This window comes from Leptidea sinapis, chromosome 7, assembly GCF_905404315.1.
Source record: "Leptidea sinapis chromosome 7, ilLepSina1.1, whole genome shotgun sequence".
Classification (NCBI taxonomy): Eukaryota; Metazoa; Arthropoda; class Insecta; order Lepidoptera; family Pieridae; genus Leptidea; species Leptidea sinapis.
The window spans coordinates 10,968,095-10,984,973 of record NC_066271.1 but is presented as its reverse complement, the minus strand read 5'-3'; the positions used below and the strand labels follow the sequence as shown (position 1 = coordinate 10,984,973).

Sequence of the window (16,879 nt, the reverse complement as noted above, 5' to 3'; positions counted from 1 at the left end):
AATGTAAAGTATACCTGAAGTCGCCTTTACTTCGACAATATTTCTTCATACAAATTATTTTTTTTTCTTACCATTATCTCACAACTACTTGACCGAGTTATAATAAAATTATTAACAACAAAGCTTAAACTTTCACAGGCAAGTCAACGAAAGTGAGAGTCAATAAAAAAAAAATCACTTTTAGATATGATAGGCGTCTTCAAGTGTTTAAATTCAGGTTTTAAATGAAGAATGATCCAAATGTTGAAGCATTAATAGCCTGTGTTCGAACAACCTTATAATACTGTCACACAGGGATGTCGGGACCGTGGTTAGGAATCCCTGCCACAACTACTGAACCGTTAAGGGGTTTTAGAACGATGTTAGTGCTGTATTTACCTGTCTCTTTGTTTGTTTTACTGTTGCTAGAGTCACTTTAACGATCCTGAAAGATCATTATAAACTCAAGTTTATTTATTTTTAATAGCCTACAATGAACTTTTAGCAGTAGGAGGCTTCTTTGTACAGGATGCCGGCTTGATTATGGGTACAACGGCCTGCCATGAAGCAGTAATATGAAAGCATTATTGTTACCTAGTGAAGTTACTGGGCAAATGAGACTTAAGTTTTTCAAGAATCCTGAGCGGCACTGCATTGTAATGGGCAGGGCGTATCAATAACTATCAGGGTCCTGATCGTCTCGTCCTTTATTATCATAAGAAAAAACTAACCTAGCGTTCAACTGTTGGTACGTTTACCAAAAATTTTATTGGAGAAAAATAAAAAATTGGAAAAATAGAAGTACCCTCATTTTACGGTTTAATTAATCCACTCAATCACTCAGGCGTAATATCTTTAGCATCTGACACAAAGGGACTCGGTGTAATGGTACTTGTGGATGGTAGAGAAGAAACGGGACAAGAAAGTCTCCAAAGCACACAGACACAAATATAAAATTGTATTGATATTATGTACATAGACATATCCAGGTTACAAAGATATACACAGCGATGAAACCATTATCAACAACATCAAGTCTAATAATAAAAAGTATCACCTTAACTTGACATTCGGAGACTGCTGAAAGTCAGAAGTCGACGACAGCGGACTATCACGATCTTTGCATATTCTGTAAACACGGTATAATTTATAAATACTAGTAAAAAAAACTAATTAACACGCTTTGTATAGAAAACAATTCCTGCCTTATAGATTTAAATTATATAAATTAATAAAAATATTATTTTGCAAATTGTAAAATGGAATAATTTTATCAAATTAATGTATTGTCATCGGTCCTCGATAAATCTACGAAGTTTGAACGAAATCTGGCCGTTAAAAGCACGCCCAAATGAGTCGGTTACAAACATACACACAGGTGAAGCTAATATAAAGCATGTAATTACTACACAATATAATACAATTAATGCAATATTGTATTATGTCATTTGCTATAGCTATTTATATAAACAAGTTACTAATAGGGTATATATTGTTGTGAAGGTCACGAATGTGCTACCTATACTGTTAGATATCATTCGAGAATAATCCTTATCGGTATGAGTAAAGAGGCATTTAAGTTGGGTCATTCATGACCCAATGAGTAATCGGTGCGATACAACTACAAGTAAATTGGTGATCTGTATTAGCGTGTTATTGGTACGTAGTAAGAAGTATATTACTGATAGCTGCGACGTTTTATAATTTATCTGTGGGTTTATTACTACTACTTACACTAATAAATATACTTTCTATGACAATTTTATTGAGAGAAAAAACTAACTACTAATAAATTAAAAAATAAATTTAACTTTCGGAAACTTAAAACTCCGCTGTCTCTCTAAACTCTAAATCACTAGCAACTAACTATCCATACACAAAAACCTAGGTGTGAGAAAGAGACGGAATAGATTAACTTTGAAACAAAAACGTTATGAAACAATTTAGTGCCCACTAATCTCCTGTCAAATTGGACGGCGTTTTAACTGTAGTGTTTTTATCGTTATGATACTGTGTTTTAACGGATGTTAAAAAAAATATAATGGTGTCGTATTCTGTATTAGATTGTGTTGTTACATACAGCAACAATCCAATTAAAGAAACATTATGCAGGTAAAAACTGATTCTTCAATACTACTGTCGCTGTGTTTATTCTCGGAGAACCTATACACTAAAATATTTTGAATTACATTTTAAATACGCAGTAAACACTATTTTCTAAAGATTATTAGATATTAATTTAAAAACATGTGTAGATAATAAAATAAAGTTTATCAATATTTATTTTATTGATGAATTGACCAAAAGCAAAATACAATCTATCGAAATGTCGATAGTTATGTCTGTTGTACAAAAGTAGCCACCAGCATCCATTTCAGAACTTATTGTTTTTGCTATTGCTGTATTTTGCAAATACATCGATTTCATAGTTTCATTATTTATTATGAAATTACGTACCTCAGGCTTCCTGTGGCTGCCGAGTCGAAGGAAAAATTAATCCTAATCGAAAAGCCTTGCCTCACTAACTTTGATTTCACATTTCCGATGGCTTTAAACTATATTATTCCCGAGTACTTACATCAAACTTTCTATTGACAATACAACATCTGTCGGGTCAGCTAGTGAATAAATAAATAAACACAGTATAGTGATGGACCAATGTGACTGACCTCTTGGCAACAGCCTCTCTCCTCGGACTGAGGGGTCTATGACATGCGGCGCGTTTCTCTGGCAGTGGTGTGCTAGAGACAGCACACTCGTCTATATAGCCCAGCTCGGAAACTTGCCGCTCCAACATGTCTAAAGCAACACGTTTCCTATAACAAATAATAGAAAAGTTTTAAAGTTTTTGCTTTATCACGTCAGCAACTAACAAGATTGAACCTTATCACCGCTTCCAACGCAGAGCTGCTCGCTAGAGACGTCGCTTTATTGTGTGTCTTCTATTGCATTTATCACGTGGAGTACTCTGATGAGCTGTTTCACCTGATTCCTGTCGCCGAATTCCACTTTCGCACGAGACGCCACAAATTAGGATATCATCCCCACCATCTGAATGTTTGGTGTTCTTCCTTAAAGGGCCGGCATCGCTCCTGTGATTCCTTTGGTATTGCAAGAGAATGTGGACGGCAGTGATCACTTAACACCAGATGTCCCTTACGCATGGTTGTCCTCCTTTTTTAAAAAAAAAAAAACGTCAACAACATGTGAGAACATTGACGTATAACAACTGTACTCCCAATTACTTATAAAAAAAGGTCGTCAAAAATGTCCGAGCGGCGTTTTATATATGTTTACATTAACTTATACAAATAAATACATCAAAACATTCGTTCAAATTAACACCTTATTTCGTGGCAGTAATATTCAGTTATTGCACACGCTCATTAGAAGCTCGCACGCGAAAACGAGGTGAGAACATTTTGACATTGCGTGGTGTTGTATTCTAAGCGCGGTCAAAACACAACTGTACAAAAACTGTGCCTAATAGACGCGTAGGCAGAGTTTGGCTTCAGACAATTTTTGAGCGTGATTGTGAGTCTCGTTGTTAATTGTATGTCAATCGATGATATGTAATAATTTGATCACTTCCGCAGATATAGAGGTATAAAATTGAATTAAAATCGTTCATTTTAACGATTAAATAAAGAATGAAGAGGAAAATGTCGAAGTGTAAAAGTGTAATAAAATTATAATTTATTTTCTTGTTGTTAATTTAAACACTTTAAATGCAGACCAACACAGTTTGTAGGCCCTTCACAAGATGAACTGACGATCTGCTCATGATCGCTGGAGTACGTTGGATGAGGCCAGCGCAGGACCGATAGTCATGGCGATCTTTGTGGGACGCCTTTGTCCAGCAGTGGACGTCTCTGGCTGATGATGATGAAAAGCAAACCTCTCATGCGTGTTCTCCGTATGAACGTCGGCGCTAATGGTGTCAATTCTTCGCGGGCTCGCCTCCACACTGCACGGGTTCGATTCTGATGGGGACGATCCTGCGGAGTCCTGTAATATTTTAAATAAAATACATTATTACATAAGGGAGGACAAACAGCTCATATCGAGGAAAGAGGACTTGTTGAGTCGATCAATATAAGTATTTTCTAATGTTGTCTTGTGTAACTTCAGTTTCTTTCATTTCGGGAAAATTGAGTAACCTGTTGGACCAATACTAATTAACGATTAATTATATCGACTCAATAATTGGTTTGAAATCCAAAATTGGTTTTGAATAAAAACTTTATACGAATATAGATAAGAGTTTAAGCTTTTTTTGTATGACAATAAGGGACGAGATGAGCAGGACGTTCAGCTGATGGTAATTGATACACCGTGCCCATTTTTTTGCCCAGTAATTTCACTAGCTACGGCGCTATTTGATATTTGAAGCTATTTTGATATTGAAATATGTGAAGGATTTAATTTTTTTTTTGTAATACCTGAGTTTGTTGTACTGTGTCGTCCTCCTCGCTGAACATATGTCTGTCCCTCTCTTGCGGCGAAAGTCTCAACCGCATCCCGGCTAGCTCGGCCTGCCACGGCTCAAAGTACGAGTCGCAGGAAGACGATCTGGGACCAGATTGGTAAAATTATATACTGATTTTTAATGTAAAAAAACTTTTTTAAACGCGCTGAGAACTAAACTTTATGGATATTGATATGCCCTGCCTACAAATCAGTGCCACTCAGGATTATTGAAACACCCAGAAATCCTGAGCGGCGCTACAATTGCACTTGTCACCTTGAGACGTAAGATGTTACTAAGTTTCATTTGCCCAGTAATTTCACTAGCTACGGCGCCCCTCAGACCGAAACACAGTAATGTTTACATATTGCAGAAATAGGCGCCGTTATGGTACCTATAATCTAGCTCCACCGGCATCTTGTGCAAAGGAGCCTCCCACTGGTGAAAATGATTTTGAAACGAGAATTCGCCGAAATCTTTCAAGGAAACAAAAAAATTTCATCACAGGTCATGGTTTGGCCAAGTGTATCAAGAGATTATCTTAGATCGTGTTGTGAAACCTCTTGTACTTTCCCCAAACAGCACACAGTGCGCACAAGATTTATGATTTTTTTTGATGATTTCATTTAAATCGGTACAGCAGCTTAGGAGTCCATCGCGGACAAACAACGAGACATGAAAATTTTATATATAAAGAAGATATTAAGATACAACTAGTTGAATCTTACAAATACAGTTCTCTATTATACATAGCATGCACATACGTTCAACATACCTCGTGTGGTGTTTGAGTGGTTGTGTCTGTATGTGCGTCAGTAGCGGAGGAACGGTGTCTCCCTCGGACACCAGGGACTCGCAAGACTTGGCAGAGCGCAGTGCACTCACAATCGTTGTCACCTCCTGGGTATCACACTAAAATATTATAGAAATACAAATATATTTATTTATTAACATAACACTTGGTATCGTCATGAAGCTACATCAGTTCGTAAAGGGGCTTTGACGTGGGCAGAAAGAACTGAGACGAAATTCCCAGCCCATCTTTTAAATCGTATCAGCTGGATCACTTGGCGTTGCGTAGCGACGTCGCTGCATTGTGTGACTTCTACCGCATTTATCACGGGGGAGTATTCCACCTGATTCCTGCCGCTGAATTCCACGACACGCCAATATTATGATATCATCCCCGCCATCTGGATGTGTGGCGTTCCTCCACAGTGCGGTTTTTAAGGAACTTTCTTCTGCGTGGAATGAGCTTCGACACGGGTATTGTTGCAAAAAAAATATAAAATTGTACTATTGCGCATTCGACTGTCGATTTAGTAGATCCTCGCCGCGGCTCGAGATTTCGAGACCCAGTATTCCGATACTAGGCGAGGCTGTAAGGTAAGTGTTGTCGAAGAGCAGTGATACGACAAATGGGGTTTTTTAAGTGGTAAACGCTCAAACTTGAGTCTTCTGGGGGTTAAATTGGACAAGGTTCATGTTTAATTCCCTCATAATGGGGGGCGAGCCTCCAAATTTCTAAACTCCGGGCTGCAACTCAGAAATTTCTTACTAAAAACGCTTAGCTTTTTGCCCGGCCCAGGAATATAAAACCTACCTATCTATTATTAATACGAGGATGGGCAAAGACATCCATTGACTAAAGTTATCCGTGAAGAACAATTTCTCAATAGGAGCCTATTAGAATTATCTTTATTGGATAGACAAATGTTGCAATAAAAAATTCATCTGAATCTAAAAGTGTACTATTGACTATCGCTATTGACCGTTGATGGGCGATTGCGTCGATAGGCGTTGCAAACAAGACATTTGACGAAATCGATTTTTTTTTATTTAATTGTAATCACGCTAGTCACTCTCGCTCTTTTCGATATCAAACCAACATCAATCTTCATCGACTAGTTCAATTAGTTAGTAGTGATACTTTGAGATATATGTTTTTAAAATTTTATCACCGCGGAACTTTAACATAGTAATTATTATGACGGGTACTTACGATATATATTTTATTTATTTGATGCCGATATTTCTTGACATATTTGACACTTGACACTAATAGTACATGGATCACTCCATGTGGCGTCTAATTCGTCTTTGATTCCCTAATTCACGACACACTAACAACCATATTCCTTTCGGGTCTTTTTGTTGCATTTGTACTGCAGTTCTGCAGCGTCCACGATTCATCAAAATATCGGCATCAAATTAATAAAATATATATTATGGTGAGTACCCGTGATAATAATTACGATAGTTAATTACGAAAGTTAAATTAGAATTTATATAAATTTATTATTAAGCATAATATAGTGTAGACTGAAGAGTATATGACTAAGCAAAATATTATATAAAAAATGTCAGCCTTTATTGAACACGTGCATGTAGATGCACATCCGTTTATGCATTATTTTTTTATGTATAATAGATAACATACTTGTATAAACTAACGAATCTTTTTTACCATATCGCTAGATCAGATTTTGTTATCCTCGATTTGTTAATATTAATCCAGTAACTATTTATTATGTAATTAGCTAGTATATATCTGCGAAAACTTGTAAATAGCCTTTTGTGTAAATATTTTCCTAACTATTATTGTATTTAGCTGTAAGTTTTCCAATTAAAATAAAATACTTTGTGATAGATTCCAAGACTGCAGTAGTGTAACTCACCGGTGGCGCTGTGTGCACGGGTTCCGGAGGTGGTCTTTGTAGTTTACTGCGGCTGAAGAGACCACGCCAGCCCGACACGGAACGCTTGAGGGCTCGCTTGTTACCTGACAAGATAATTACACAGAAATAAAATAAAATCAATATATGAACGTGATGGTACTTATAGCATGGGGTTTTTTGTGAAAATAAGGGATGGGACGAGACGAGCAGGACATTCATCTGATGGTAATTGATATGCCCTACCCATTAAAATGCAGTGCCGCTACGGATTCTTGAAAAACCCAAAAAATCTGAGCGGCACTACAATTGCGCTTGTCACCTTGAGACATAAGATGTTAAGTCTCATTTGCCCAGTAATTTCACTAGCTACGGCGCCCTTGAGAACGAAGCACAGTAATGTTTACACATTACTGCTTCACGGCAGAAATAGGCGCCGTTGAGGTACCCATAATCTGACCGGCTTCCTGTGCAAAGGAGCCTTCCACTGGTGGAGCAATTAATAGAACCATTGACTCTCACCACATTACATTGCCACCGATTCATTAATCGCTGACACGTACAAAATAATATTTTCAGTTTTATAATTCCTATGTATGTTTAATCGACGCTTTATAAGGTCGACAATGCTCATGTGGTTCCTCTGATGTTACTAGAGAGTATGGGTCGTGGTGATCATATACCATAAGAGTGACCCGTGTGCTCTTTTGTCCTTCTCTTCCATGAAAAAAACTTATTTTTACCGGCTCTCTTATTAAACTGGCCTGTTCCTTTGCGCTGTGCTTCTCCAGGGCATAAAAAGAATAGGGACGTCCCAGGGCCAAGGGTGTCGTAAGAGGCGACTAATGGCATTTACCAGTAGAAGGCTCCATTGCAGAGGATGCTAGCTAGATTACAGGTAGCACAGTAGCAGCACAGGTAATATCAATTATCATCAGCTGAACTTCCTGCCCGACTAGTCCACTTTTGCCTTAAAAAAACCAATGCATTTTAAAAATTCAACAAATACCTGGTATAGGCAGATCTAACACGGTGTGGTACTGAGGTAGATTGTTGGGACCGGAGCCAACCTGAAATATATGATCAAATATTTAGAACCCTTATAGAAGCTTACACTAGATTTTCAAGTCGAAATCATTGAGTTTCCTTCATTAAGGGCATACATTCAAAGTAAATTGAAAATGTATAGGCATGGTTTTACCATCCAATTATGGTATATGGTATAATCGAGCTAATTTCCGCACCTCAACGACTGTGCGCCTATTTTGTGTGAGGGAATATATTTGCTATTCCTTCCGACCCAACTCCTCAAGAAACCTAGCAACCTCGATTTTAGTGAGAGTTAGAGGAGTGTGTTTGGGGTGCCCAGATGTTGAGCGCGGAAAGTTGCTCCACCTGGTCAATGCAGAAGCACAAGTTTGCTCTGCAACCATGCATGCACTGCACAGGGGGCTGTCAGTTATGCCTATATTAAATAGATGTTTATTATAAGGCCGTGAGCCGTCGTTATTTGTCTAAGTTAAATTCTATTGCGCTTAATAAGGCGATTTGCAATATTGGCATCAATGTTGGGGAGTGTCTCCCGTGGTTGTTGTGTTAGAGGACTCTAATGTTTACCAAAGATTTTTGTGTTGATGTCTTGTGCGTTCCTCCATTTGGTGATTGTAGGTACCACCTATGATGGATTCTGGCCTTATGGGAAGAAATATTTGAGCCTGTTCTTGCTTATCATCTGCCATATCATTTCTTTTTTTTCTTGTTGTTTGGTGATTATTCAATACATCGTTCGTTATCATTCGAGAATAATCCTTAAGGGTATATAGAGGCATACTAGACTCATTTATTCATTCAAGAACTCAGCGTTACTGGTAACTGGAGCATGTAAGAAATTATTTATAGAAAATACTGGTATTTTCTAAATATATAGTCCTGTCACGTTACAAAATGTGAATTACAATACGAAAGACATTATTATTATTCAGCCAATTTTTGCAACAAATTAAAGTCCGGCCGCCAAGCAGGAAGAATATCGCACGTTAACATTTATTAGCGTTTTATTATTATACATATTATTATTTATATTTTTATTATCATCATTATTTTTTGTCTCCGTCACTTCCGCGTAAAGATAATGCGTCTTGCCCGCTTTAAAAGATTTACAATCCGTGAGAAAAGCGGCCATTGCATCTGTGAGAGCGAGACGCATTATATTTACGCGGGAGTGACAGGGACAGGTAATAACAGGTTAACGTTCGAAGTTCTTCCTGCTTAGCGCCCGGACTTTTTAATTTCAAATTCAAATATTTTTATTCAAAATAGGATGTGACATCTCAAGTCAAAAAAACTACCATCCATTCCAAAATGAATGCCTCAGGCCAGAGAAGAATGGGCGCAACAAACTCAGCTTTATATATATACCGGATAGTTGGTCCATCTTTATTACTTTGGGTGTATTTAATTTCAGGAATAACAGTCGTGATGTCAGGCAAAGCTGGTGTGTACTCACCTCAATGTAGTCCGGGGGGCGCGTGCCCGCGGGTCTGAGGTGTGCGGTCGCCGCGGCCGCAATGGCGCCGCTAGCGGGCGGACACTCGCTAGCGTTACAAGACACAGCGACTTTACCGCGACGACGGGCCTCCTCCAAACTACAACAGTACAGCATCGATATAAATATTTGGTGGCAACAAATCGATCCTTATATCAAAATAAATAATTCCGTCGCTTCTGGAATTCAAAGTAGATAAACTTTGTCTGTTCACTTCATCAGTTCGCAGTTACGCCGATCACCAACCGAGTGCGCGATACTATGATCTGGTTCGGTGGCGGGCGACGGGTGAACTATTGAATACGTTTAATTCGAATTTTGTATTTTTCACAAGTTGTCAGGATTATCATTATGGCTACATATTGTCACGCTAGATGCCGGCATTTGTATTTTTGCAGCAGCTAGTATTTCTATATATTATTATAGCTTCTAAATAAGATGTCATATTACTCCAATAACCCAAGTCTGAGTGTTAATAATCGAATATACATATTTTTACCAGTGGGGGGACTTTTTTGTACACGATGTCGGATAAAAGAGCGGAGCCTTTTTCAACAGATAGTACAATGCGTACTTTTTAAAATTACGTATTACATTTTGCTTCCAAAAAAAATAGCTCCTATGTTAGGTTAAAATTTTACTGCAACGCGAAAAGACATATTTTATTGTCCGCCATAATTAAAAATGCAATATATTGCTTACTGATGCTCTTAGGCTCGGTAAGTTGAATTAGAACTAGAAATACGCGTCCAGTGGCGTTAGCGTCCAGTTCAGTGTACTCGATACCAACTATTCCAGTGACTCATTGATATTTTTATAATTTTTTAACTTTAAAATATGTTACGGCCTTCCGTGATAATAATTTTTAGAAATAGAAATATATTTACTAACCATAAGAGGTGAAAATAACATAACATATTGCAAGAACACTTGGTAAACGTCATGAAGGTATATCAGTTCGTAAAGGGGCTATGACATGGGGAGAAGAACTGATAAGAAACTCCCAGCCCATCTTTTAAATCATATAACAAATTAGCCTATTTAATAAGAATTTCCGCCGTAGAGCTTTACGAGTTTATCACGAACTTAATTAATAATTTAGTTTGTTACCTTAACAATTTAGTCGGTGGGTTTAGCGGCAGACTCTTTGGTCTTCTGCCTGGCTCCAGGCCACGCAGTTCCACTTCAACGTCCGATCGATCCTGTAATTGTTATTGTTTTGACATTGACATATGTGTGCAGACAGAAGGCGGGAAAGTGGTAAACAAACATTAATACTTGGTCTACCGTACAGTAAAAATCTATATATACAATATATTCGCGATAAATAAAAAGAAATAATTTTGGATTTTCTTCCATTGTTTTGTTGTAGGTACCGTGGAAGATGTTTATATAAAATTAATTTAATAGTGACTTTAATAAAAAAGTTTTCGTCGCAGAACATTACGTCTGTCTTATGTATTACGGAATTCAAAAGAATTGTTAAGATAATATAATTTTGTGCTAAAGTAAAGGTTACTACAACATAAATGACTTTCTTAATGAAATCACAGGTGGGGATGGAGCGACCGCCCCCAGGCTATTAAATAATATATTTTATTATACAATATTACATTGCAACCATATTTGTACGACAAAAAATAGCCCACTGAGTTTCTTCGTGGTTCATGGTTGGTAGTTTTTGACTTAGAATAATATCATATTCTATTTTGAATAAAAATATTTGAATTTGAATTAAATAGATTTTTAACAAAAAAGATTGATCAAGATTTGTTCGTAGATGCGTGTCGACATCCCTATCTAACTCATCCTGTCTCGCACAAAATGTGTGTCATCTATCAAAAATCGAGGCTTAATAGGGAAGATGCTCTAATTCTCCGAGGTCTATTACTCCAAATACTTACTTCAATCTCAGTAGTGAGGGTCACTCACCATTGGGCTATACGAGTAGCCAATAAATGAAAACAACTTACGTGATCTAACGACTCTGGTCCCGATTCAGCGCCCTGCTCTTGCGCAAACAAATCCTCCGCGTAACAAATTAGGAACTCCGTTACGACGGCCTGAAACAATCAGATTTATTTTATTTTTACTGATTCTTTACTGGTGTTTTTAAATGGCAATAAATAAAAAATATTGAATAAAGTTCGCGATTACTAACGAGTGGAATTTGTAATATATTTCAAATATTATATTCTTTTCAAAAAGACAATTGAGTACAAGACTTTTGTTCTAACATAGGCAATATACATGGAATAATAAGTTTATAGTAAAAGAAACCATCTTCCAAACAGAATCAAGATCAAAACTGGGTTAGGGCAACATATTGTGCTATTTGTCACATCCGAATTTCGCCTGTGTCAATAATTTTGTGTTAAAGGACGCATTCGAATTAAAAAGGTTAAGTGATATCACCGCCACCCACTTTCTTTTGCAACACCAGGGGGCCAGAGTATAAGAGCTTTTTTTGAAGGTACTCATGTCGTATCGTCCCAGAAACAAAGCACAAGGAAGCTGGAAAACCACACTGTGGAGGAACGCCACACATCCAGATGGTGGGGATGGTATCATAATTTGTAGCGTGTCGGGCGAAGGTGGAATTCTCAGATTAACTAGAAACGCCATCTCATGCTTTAAGCTTAATAAGCATAGTTGCGATCATACCTCTTTATCCTCCCGCTTCCTTCAATTGTCCGAGGGACACCGCGAATGAAGGTCGAATCAAGCCCGCTTTTTGCGCACACGCATTGCGCCTAACCGCTTATTTTGTACTTTAATACTTAATTATTAAAAGAAATCGAACAACCAGGGAGGTTTGTGATTGGAGTAAGAAAAACGCTTTAGAGTACAAATGTTTCGTCATCATCGAGCCAGAACAGCAGGCCATCTTACTTTCGACCTGCACACCGGTAAAGGTATAGTATGTCTTCCCTCAATCACTTATCACATCTATCTGTATAGTTCTATGCGCGTATTACCAGCCTCCTTTATCCTATCTATATACAGCCCCCTTCAAAATTCATTTATAATAACTGCTTTTTTGCAAATTATTATAAATGAATGGTCGTTTTAGCCTCCGGTGACTAGCTAGCTGTTTGGGGAATAAATAATGCATAGAACATTTATACGTCTTGAATCTAGATAGACGTTGACAGATACCCATTATTTTGAACAATGCACGCACCCTAACACAAAGTGACGTACAAATCGAGCGTGTACGACGCACGTGTCACCCACACTAAACAGCCTGGCCTGTTTTCATCGGTTGTCTGCACAGGTTCTCCTCACCTGCACGGCCACGCCCTGCAGCGCGTGCTGCGGCTCGGGCGAGCGCAGCAAGTTGGGCGCCCACACGATGGCCATGTTGCGAGCCGTCATCCCCGTCGACTGGCTCAGCAGCGACACGCGCCTCAAGTGCCGCATCAGGTACGCCAGCGTCCTGAAACATATACATGTTTTTTCATTTAATGACTTCAAAAAGTAAACGCAATTTATAGAGCAAAGCATTAGACTAAAACTTAAGGCTGGCGATTGCAACTGGTGGAAACTACACAAGGATCCGTTGCACAGGATGCCGGCTAGATTATGGGTACCACAACGGCGCCTACTTCTGCCGTAAAGCAGTAATGTGTAACCATTACTGTGTTTTAGGATGAAGATAGCTAGTGAAATCTCTGGGCAAATAAGACTTAACATCTTATGTCTCAAGGTGACGAGCGCAGCTGAAGTGCCGCTCAGAATTTTCAGGTACATATTTCAAAAATCCTGAGCGGCACTGCATTGAAATGGGTAAGGCGTATCAATAACCATCAGCTGAACTTCCTGCTCATCTCGTCCCTTATTTTCATTAAAAAAAACTGGCAGTCCCTTTAGACCGTAGCCTGTGCTAGTGCTGTCCAAGTATCCTCAGCCCAATTGTATGTATTTAATAAAGTTTTGATCTAAAAATTTTATAATTCATGTAGGTACCTAACTAAATTTAATTATAATAAGTTTTCCTTGGATTGCTTGAAAAATAATTTAGTCACCCAGAACAGACATAAAGTTGTTAAGTTACGTACTACTGGGTTAAGTATGTGTTTTTGAGGGGCGATGTACTAACAGAAAACGCACGAGTTGACTGCAGATTTCGGGTTTCGGGAACGCGATAGTGATGTGACCTGATTATAATTGATGACCATAATCATGAGTGTGTCGATAAATTTAAACAATGCTTTGAGTTTGCCATTTTAACCTAATAATTAAATCTCATAATTTTTGTTCTACCTTTGTTCAACGCACATGTCTAAAATATTTTTCGCCATTTCTTGTTCTTGGTGGTGAATAAAAACTTTTTTGTTTTTTTTTGGAACGGAACCAGATAGACTCGGATCAGTCATTATTAAAATAACACGGATAGCAACTTCAGTACTAAAGCTATAACACGGTAAGCTACGACGACCAGCGGGAGGCTCCTTTGCACAGGATGCCGGCTAGATTAGAGGTAACTATTTCTGCCGTGAATCAGTGTAAATAGTACTGTGTTTCGGTCTGAAGGGCGCCGTAGCTAGTGAAATTACTGGGCAAATGAGACTTAACATCTTATGTCTCAAGGTGACGAGCGTAATTTTAGTGCCGCTCAGAATTTTTGGGCTTTTCAACGGCAATCCTGAGCGGCACTGCATTGTAATGGGCAAGGCGTATCAATTACCAAGCCGAACGTCCTGCTCGTCACGTCCCGTCTTTTCATAAAAAAAACACAGTACTACACTTCCGCTCTTTACCTCAGGCCCCTACCACAATCAACTCGCACACTTTGTATATTTGATACCCTATAGCCTGTTAAACAGTCACCTGTAATGTGGTGGTGGTAATTTTACTACTGTCTCCCTCATAGCTCGCAGCCTGCTATCCTCGCTCGCTTGCACCGCCTTCACGAAGCTGTCGTACAACTGGTACGTACACAGCGGGTTCGGGAGTTCCCTGCGAACATAATAAGCAAAAATGATCCACGCACCTTGATATGGGGACAGGCCGCCATCTAGGTGACGTCAGACACTTCAAGAATGATCAATGATACCACATCTTGAGATTTCAAGTGAAAATATATGATTGATTGGTGATATCAATATACCGGTCCTACACTTGTGTTTGAAATAGGTATATTTATTCAAAACAGTATTTTTAAGAGATAACTTCGTATTGAAATGTTACCCGCTTCTCTGGCGCATATGGCAGCGGTAAGCAGGCTCCTCCTCTCTCACTCTAACGAATTGTTATTTTTATAGGATTAAATAATAAAACTAATAATGTACATACACAAAATTCTAATTGAGTCTCTTGCCTGCCTATAATAATTTGAAAAAAAAATAAACAGAACTCTATTCAATACGTGGACGAGCAAAAGCAAAGCTAGTTAGTTACCGAAAGTAGCACTTGAGTAGACTAGCGAGCGCGTGCGGGTCTCGCTGTATGGCAGCGCTCAGATCGGGCGGTTGGGACGCGTCAAAGCCGCTTCGCAACCGCTGCGTCAAAGCCGCGCCGCCCGACAGACGGTAGATCCCGTCAACTGCTCCGCGGAGTTCAATCGCTCGTGCGCATTCCACCAACACCTGGGGCACTGCGAAGAGACCTTTACTAAGATTCATTTGATTTTCATTGAATAACTTATCAGCTATTTGGGGGCATACCTCCTCACCCCTTGGTGAGATATGCGTGCCTCTAGGATCTCGTTTTTTTTTTATGGAATAGGAGGACAAACGAGCGTACGGGTCACCTGGTGTTAAGTGATCACCGCCGCCCACAATCTCTTGCAACACCAGAGGAATCACAGGAGCGTTGCCGGCCTTTAAGGACGGTACCCATGTCGTATCGTCCCGGAAACACCGCACAAGGAAGCTCATTCCACAGCTTTGTAGTACGTGAAAGAAAGCTCCTTGAAAACCGCACTGTGAAGGACCGCCACAGTGGTTATTACTTCACATTATCCCAAGAATACAACGGACGGCCCCAGCTAAAATGCTTGGGGCGGGTTTCTCCGACTCTGATAGCGTCGGTACCGCCCTGGGGTAAAATCTCTTTTAGGACCGCTATCATATTCTGGTGGAAAGGGGTGGGGGGGATGAGTTCCGGTCCTCGACACTTACCTATGAGTGTGGTAATTAGCCTGGACGAGTCTGCCCCGATTGTGCTGACCTCATAAGACGGCAGAATGACTCTCCCACTTCTAAAAGCCCTTAGTCACCTCTTACGACACCTTTGGGCTTGGGACTCCCCTATTCTTCTTACGCCCAGGGGAAGCACAGGGCAAGAATTGCGTTAGATTTATTTATTTTAAACCTATTATTTACTCAATTATCCTTACTCTGACACGTATACTCTATGCAAACGTACTTTTTTACCTAATGTTACTCAAACTCCTTGCAATTTTCCACTGTTACTCGCGCAAAAAGACCATCCCACCAGATCCACATGAGATTGGATAAGACTTAACCCCCTCCCATCCTGAATCCATGTTATATTTTTTGGTTTTTCTCAGAATTAAGTTGATTTCTGTTTTATTCTGTTTGATCAGTCATCCCAAGCAGCAGCACACAAATGGAAACGAATGAGTTTAGGGATTGGAGACAGAAAGGTTCTATTACCATCATGTCCACAGTTCAGTAAGTGCTCCCCCAAATCGCATCCGAACACCCTCTCCCGCAGAATACCCTGTTGCTTCAAACTCCTGCGGGAGGGTCTGGACAGTATGAAGCTCCGGAAGAGAGATATCAGCTTGCCATGTTTGCGGAGCACCGGTTTTATTGGAGCTACTGCCACGGATCTGAAATTTTTTAAAACAGTTAATGTAACTTTGTTTGGTTAGGACACTTTTTATACTTCTATAGCCCTTTTATTAGTTACACACCAATTTTTTTTTCAGGAGTTAGTTAATTGTTGATATAATTATAATATATTTTTTTATTTACGGTGTGTGTGGAGTGATTGCATAAAAAGGCATTTATTTTCTCAAAATTGATTCCTTTAGAATTCTTTTTGATGTCATTTCTTATACTACTAGATACTACTACCGCTTCGGAAACAAATGGCGCTCTGAGAGAGAAGAAGCGGCGCAAGAAACTCTCCGAGTATTCTTTTTTTTGCGCTCTTTTCAATAAAAATATACAAAATTGTACAGTCGCTATACAATAATCACAATCTAGTCCCAGGCTGTCCGATCATTTAGATATTCAT

At 39.0% G+C, this 16,879-nt stretch overlaps 1 protein-coding gene across 7 annotated transcripts in view; it reads right to left on the bottom strand.

The window, feature by feature from the left end:
• The window catches only part of LOC126965224 (GTPase-activating protein CdGAPr), a 120,396-nt gene that overhangs the window by 5,817 nt on the left and 97,700 nt on the right, over positions 1 to 16,879 (bottom strand). For 5 of the 7 annotated variants that reach the window (XM_050808691.1, XM_050808692.1, XM_050808690.1 and 2 more), the window contains 14 exons: positions 16,291 to 16,469; positions 15,071 to 15,266; positions 14,501 to 14,629; positions 12,956 to 13,106; positions 11,641 to 11,730; positions 10,778 to 10,869; positions 9,629 to 9,767; positions 8,132 to 8,192; positions 7,126 to 7,229; positions 5,223 to 5,359; positions 4,422 to 4,551; positions 3,878 to 3,987; positions 2,649 to 2,795; positions 1,037 to 1,108 (listed from right to left, as the gene is read on the bottom strand). In XM_050808691.1, coding sequence (XP_050664648.1) covers positions 1,037 to 1,108; positions 2,649 to 2,795; positions 3,878 to 3,987; positions 4,422 to 4,551; positions 5,223 to 5,359; positions 7,126 to 7,229; positions 8,132 to 8,192; positions 9,629 to 9,767; positions 10,778 to 10,869; positions 11,641 to 11,730; positions 12,956 to 13,106; positions 14,501 to 14,629; positions 15,071 to 15,266; positions 16,291 to 16,469 — 1,737 coding nt within the window. Of the gene's footprint in view, positions 1 to 378; positions 425 to 1,036; positions 1,109 to 2,648; positions 2,796 to 3,877; positions 3,988 to 4,421; positions 4,552 to 5,222; positions 5,360 to 7,125; positions 7,230 to 8,131; positions 8,193 to 9,628; positions 9,768 to 10,777; positions 10,870 to 11,640; positions 11,731 to 12,955; positions 13,107 to 14,500; positions 14,630 to 15,070; positions 15,267 to 16,290; positions 16,470 to 16,879 lie in introns of all 7 variants that reach the window. The other 2 variants (XM_050808693.1, XM_050808689.1) reach the window with 2 other exon arrangements.